At 34.4% G+C, this 6,235-nt stretch overlaps 2 protein-coding genes across 2 annotated transcripts in view; one reads left to right on the top strand and one right to left on the bottom strand.

The window, feature by feature from the left end:
- The window catches only part of LOC107462907 (uncharacterized), a gene marked incomplete in the record, with an annotated part of 5,794 nt that extends 2,457 nt beyond the window's left edge, over positions 1 to 3,337 (top strand). Inside the window, 3 exon segments of the mRNA XM_016081579.3 lie at positions 1,493 to 1,794; positions 2,308 to 2,613; positions 2,758 to 3,337. Coding sequence (XP_015937065.1) covers positions 1,493 to 1,794; positions 2,308 to 2,613; positions 2,758 to 3,123 — 974 coding nt within the window.
- An 857-nt stretch (positions 3,338 to 4,194) lies between these two features.
- Positions 4,195 to 5,721, bottom strand: LOC127741107 (uncharacterized). The gene is made up of 3 exons (XM_052252676.1): positions 5,466 to 5,721; positions 4,585 to 4,654; positions 4,195 to 4,457 (listed from the first exon to the last, which is right to left on the bottom strand). The coding sequence occupies exons 1-3, from the start codon at positions 5,649 to 5,651 to the stop codon at positions 4,405 to 4,407; spliced, it is 309 nt and encodes a 102-aa protein (XP_052108636.1). The 5' UTR covers positions 5,652 to 5,721; the 3' UTR covers positions 4,195 to 4,404.
- Between the last annotated feature and the right edge of the window lie 514 nt (positions 5,722 to 6,235).

Here is a 6,235-nt window from a genome sequence, read left to right as displayed (position 1 = left end):
TGGCTCGGATGATGAAAGAAGTTCAGGACAAAAGCAGTGCTGAGTATCAACGGTTAACATGGGATGCTCTGAGAAAGAGCATTAATGGGCTGGTGAACAAGGTTAATGCTACTAATATAAAAAACATAATTCCAGAGTTGTTTGCAGAGAACTTGATTAGGGGAAGAGGCCTATTCTGTCGGTCATGTATGAAATCTCAGATGGCATCGCCAGGATTTACAGACGTCTTTGCGGCATTGGTTGCTGTTGTGAATACCAAGTTTCCCGAGGTAGGCGATCTTTTGCTTAGAAGGATTGTTTTGCAGCTTAAGAGAGCTTACAAGCGGAATGACAAGGTATGTATCTTTTCTGCTAATTTAATATTCGCTATGTATCATTGGTTTCCTTCCAGTTTGCCTTTATTCTGTCTGTCTTTTTGTTTCTCCGTTAACAAAACCACTCTGATTCTAATTTTATTTTTATCTGGCTTTCATGATTTTTAGCCCCAATTACTAGCTGCTGTTAAATTTATAGCACATCTGGTGAATCAGCAAGTGGCTCATGAGATCATTGCTCTAGAGTTGCTCACAGTTTTGCTGGAGAAGCCTACGGATGATAGTGTTGAAGTAGCGGTTGGGTTTGTAACAGAATGTGGGTCAATACTGCAGGATCTGTCACCCAAAGGTCTTCATGGTGGGTATTCTCTCAATCTTTGCTGTTTCTCTGTTTTCGAAGTACCTTTTACACTTCTTATTGCATCATGAATCCCATATATGAAACCATTATACTGTGTATTCGCTTTGTTAATGGCAACTGACTGAGAGGTCCTAGTAGAGCATATCTTAGTGAATGAAAATCTGGTTTCCAGAATCAGGACATTGAAAAAGCTTGAGTAATGCCATGTCCCCATTTGCACCCTGACTTCTCAGCCAATGCTGCAGGAATCCGTTTTCCTTTTTTCTGTTTTTAATTCTTTTTTTTTTTTTTTACTTTATTCAGATGTGTTTGGAAATAAGAGAATCTGTGTAAGCTTGTTTATAATAATGTGTAAATAACATGATTAATTATTAACAAGTTACAGTTAAAAGTGCATCAACTCAACTTGGGTACTGTGTTGCTAAATACTTCTACAGATTCCTTGATGATTGTTGAAAGATTCCATTAGGAAGCACTGACAATGATTGATCTCGGTATTCAATAATTTTTCTGAAGTTAGATTTGTAATTTATAGGTATCTTTGAGCGTTTTCGTGGAATTCTTCATGAAGGAGAAATTGACAAACGTGTTCAGTTTCTGATTGAAGGCCTATTTGCTATAAGAAAAGCCAAGTTTCAGGTATATTCTTTTATTCTATTGTTCTGTAAAAAATATTTCGACACTTCTGCAAATCAGACTATAAAGGATGGTTTCAATTAACTTGTCTTTTTTATCTTTGATTTCACAGGGTTATCCAGCTGTTCGTCCTGAACTAGACCTTGTGGAGCACATTCTAATTTGTCTCTCTGTTTCTCAGATATTTTCAAGCCAGACCCTAATTTCCTGGAGAATGAGAAGCGTTATGAAGAGCTGAAGAAAACTATACTGGGTGAGGAATCTGAGGATGAGGAAGGCTCTGATGCAGAGTTGGACGATGATGATGATGAAGATGATGAATCCAATGAAGAAGATGATGAGGAAAGCATGCAAATCAAAGATGAAACAGAGACAAACCTTGTTAACCTTAGAAGAACAATTTACCTAACAATTATGTCCAGTGTAGATTTCGAGGAAGCTGGTCACAAGCTTCTGAAAATCAAGCTAGAGCCTGGGCAAGAGGTTTGGAACCAATCTTGGGCTTTCTGTTACTATTCTGTTGTCAAAATTTCTTCCAGCTGTTATGTTATTCTGATCTTTTCTTTTTTGGTACATAAACTTTCAAGTTATTTGAAGGAATGAACAGAATCTAGTTTAATGCAAAGATATTGAACAAGTTGAATGCTCTCTATTTCTCTCTCCTTTTTTCTTTTTTATTTTTATTTTTGGTCTGCAATTTAGTGTGCTTCAAGAACATTTTCTATTGTGGGCGAAGTGTCTATCTTGGCAATCACTGATTTTCAGGTTGGGTTTAAATAGGAATCAACTGGGTTCAATGCTTCTGGCTCTTTTCTTTTCATTATTATCTGATTTTGATGTATTTTTGGAAATGTGGGGCTTTGATTACTTCAGTTTTGACTATTAAAAACAGTAGCTACATTGGTTAATCTTTATTGGCTTTTTAAATTGTTTGTTTTCACTAAAATTATGCTCCCTAATACCAAGAATTGCTTACACTTCTCTGATTGATGGCAGATGGAATTATGCATTATGCTTTTGGAATGTTGCAGCCAAGAGAGAACATATCTCCGATATTATGGTCTTTTGGGGCAGCGTTTCTGCATGATCAATAAAGTATATCAAGAGAATTTTGAGAAGTGCTTTGTCCAGCAGTACTCAATGATTCACCGGCTTGAAACAAACAAGCTACGAAATGTGGCTAAATTCTTTGCTCACCTACTTGGGACAGATGCTCTACCTTGGCATGTTTTATCGTACATACGCTTGACTGAAGAGGACACGACATCTTCCTCCCGTATATTCATCAAGATCCTCTTCCAGGTACCATTAGTCAAAATCAAATGTTACCTTCCTTTTCTGCTTGTACTTGCTTTATGATTTCAACTAGTTTCAGTTGCGTTTTTGAAATACCATAGTATGTCTGTCTGTGCGGAAGATGTTGATTTTACTCTATTTCTTCTGCAGGAATTATCAGAGCATCTTGGCATCCGACTGCTAAATGAGCGGTTAAATGATTCAACAATGCAGGACTCCTTTGAGTCGATCTTTCCGAAAGATAACCCAAAGAACACCCGGTTCTCCATTAACTTCTTCACATCCATTGGACTTGGTGGTCTTACAGAGAACTTGCGTGAGTATTTGAAAAATATGCCGCGTCTTATCATGCAACAACAGAAACAAGTTTCAGATTCTGAATCTGATGATGAGTCAGGGAGTTCAAGTTCATCTGATTCAGGAACAGCTAGTTCTGAATCAGAGTCTGACTCATCAAGTTCTGATGAAAGTGATAGTGATAGGGACAAAAGGCGAAGAAAGCGGAGAAGAAAGTGAAGCAAACGAATTTATTTCCTTGTCCAGGGTCCTTGCTTCTGTAAAACTGTATTATGAGGGCTTAGTATGCTGTCCGGTTTTGAATTTTGTTAAGATCATATTTTCATAGAACTTGCTCTGCTTTGATGTTTTCTCATCCCAAACCACCGAAGTAGAATTTGTAAGCTGTAGTAACTTGGGGTGAAATAATAATTTAGTTGATCGTAGTGTTCAAGCCGTTTTTTTTTGTCATGCTTAGTTGCTACAGATGAGGTTCTTTCTTCCTTGCACTGTCATCGTTTCTAACATTGGTCATTAGTTTTGCTTGAGGCTTGTTGACGTGATGTGATGATTGTGTTGCACAATTATATTTCAGTTCTTTCGGCATTTTAATGTCTTACATGTATGTTTGCATTAATTATATTTCATATGATTTTTAGTTTAGTTTTGAAGCAAAGTAAATTAAATATATTTTGAATGGCAGTACCATCAATGGTTGGATCGTTGGGACATAGGTCATTCCTATGTTTCAGGGTCTTTTAAAACTGAATCTGATTCAAGGTTAACCATAAACTGGGTTTAGGTTGAATTAGTAACTGGGTTTTCTTTCTCAAGCTTTGCTGTGCCGAAAGCTACCCCCATTAAAACTTTAACCTTATCTTCTCACCTTATTGTAAAGATATTTTGTCCCAGCCTTGCTCTTTCAACCTCAGACCGATTCCAACTTTATTACATTTTATTCTTTCATATCTAATTTATGATTTTAGTTTTATATAAAGTCAGTGTAAGAGTCGCTCATCCAAGTTATTTAAAAGAATCACACATATGGTGGCATATAATTAGATAAATATAAATTGTTATTCTAATAACACATTCAAATTAATTTCTTTTAATAAAAAATAACTTCTCATGAAGCTTACATGAAAAAAAATACAGACATCTTACGAGGTAAGTAGTGTACTAAAATAAGTTAGTGGGACAAATTTGAACCAACACATTATCTTGATAGCATCTTGTTCTCTATAACAATTTCTTCGAAGCTATCAAATGTCCATAACCAATCAAAACACAAATAATATCAAGAGTCGGTAATGAAACAAAATTCATAAGGGATAAATTTCAATTAAAGAGTTCATTTAGTGTAGAACAAACATCACTAGTAAAATGCATTTCACGTTACATAGCAATTGGACAAAGAAGAAACTTCCAAGTTGGAACATAGTCCCCTAATTACATTATTGCCCTCCCTCATAGGTCAGGAAATTGTTGTGTTACTTACCAAGAAAGAATTAGGCTTCAAGACTACGAAGAAGGATTCAGATTTCTTAGCTTGGCTTTGACTGAATCTAGTTGCTCTAACCAACATAAATTCAGGGGGAAAATATGTTATTAGAATTGTTTGGCACCTTCAAACATGGGTATCTCCTAAGAATTACATAAAAACATGTGAGAAGAACAGAGTCAAAGGTGAATAATTCTTACTTTGTTCAGTTGTTGTTGCTTTCTGGATGGTTGTGCGAAAATATAAGTTGCAATTTTTCTGATACACAGCCTGCAGCAAGAAAACAAAGCATGTCCTTTTAGACCTATTGGGTAATTATTTTAGAATAGAAATTGCCATGAAATATAGAAATATTAGAAGACACAAATATTTTTAGAGGCTTCCTTCATACATGTACGGATTTTGTATAGAATGACTAAATTTGTCAAGTAATGATCAGGAGGATGAGTCACCACTCCCAATTATTTTCAAATTCGTCACTCTTTTTTCAAAGGTAGAAACTCAAATACAGTTAACTTCATATGAAGTTAATAGCTGAGAATCGTTAAATAATTTGATAGGTTTGACTAAATTGTCATCAACTTCATATGAAATTAACTACAAATGAGTTTTTACAATAAAGGACGAATTAAAATTGCAAAGAACCACTTTATCCTCCATGTTCTTTGGTCAGGGACAAAATCAGAGGTTTACTCTTAAATTAACCTCCTAAGGACAATGGTTACAAATTTGATAAAAATGTGAACTAGTGCTACATAACATTTCTCAAGGGAATAAGAGGATAAAAGTAAGTCACAGAATAAACACATAGAATTGAATTCTCATTGCAACCAAACTAGTTTTCCTAACTCAAGAAATAACCCAATAGCAAGCTAGCAACATATGATCCAAAATTGTAACTATTCTTATTCCAATTAATTTGTATAACTACACTTAGGTCCAGTACAGTTCCAATAGAAGCCAGAAAATAATTTGTTGTTCCCATCAAACTCAAGAAAGTGGGAAGCATAAAAACCCTAATTGAATATTAACACCCTAGAAGTATGGAGAAAGAGTAAAAAGGGCGTAGTAAGGTAATTACGGAGGAAGAGGGAAGGTTGTTGAGCTCAGCAATGGCAACTTCGTGGCGCCTCAGTTGCTTCGTGCATTCAGCAATGGCGTTCGTATTATCGCTTGAACTCATCGTCTTTTTTTTTTTTTCCGATTTGAGATTTTGATTTGAGGGGTGGATGGGGTTTTCCAAGGTTCTGAAAACCGAACCGGTCATCGAACAACTCTAATCATTGGTTTACTGGTTCATTGGTCCAACCGGTTCAACCGTAATCTAACCCGAGAAACTGTATATAATAAAATAATAAATAAATTATAAATAAATACTCTAAAATATAATTATAGTCTAATATAAATTTTAAAATGTCTACCAAATATAAAGTACTACATCAAGCAAAATCTAATATAATTTTTTTTTTCATTAATTATTAACAATTTATCACTTATTAGTCATTATATCACAATTGAATTCATTAATATAGTTACAAGAAACAAAAAAAAAAATTCATTGAATTAACCAAACCAATAATAAAATATTCCATCATCTATTTATCTAGTTAATTAAGTTAATTCAATTCATCTATTTCTTCATTAAAAACAAAAATGACAAATTTATTTGTTCTATAACAAAAGACTAATCATGATGAACAAATAGAAGCGCTCACAAACTTTTAACAAAGTTTTCAGTATAATTTTAATAAAGATCAACAAGATCATCAGCTGATTATAATTTTAGCCAAATTCGCGCACAATTTTAACAAAGATTAACAATTTTTTTTTCCAAAAATTAACCAAGAAAAA

This window comes from Arachis duranensis, chromosome 8 (assembly GCF_000817695.3).
Source record: "Arachis duranensis cultivar V14167 chromosome 8, aradu.V14167.gnm2.J7QH, whole genome shotgun sequence".
In the NCBI taxonomy this organism is placed as follows: Eukaryota; Viridiplantae; Streptophyta; class Magnoliopsida; order Fabales; family Fabaceae; genus Arachis; species Arachis duranensis.
Note: the sequence above shows the minus strand (reverse complement) of the source record. Positions and strands in the feature narration are given on the sequence as shown.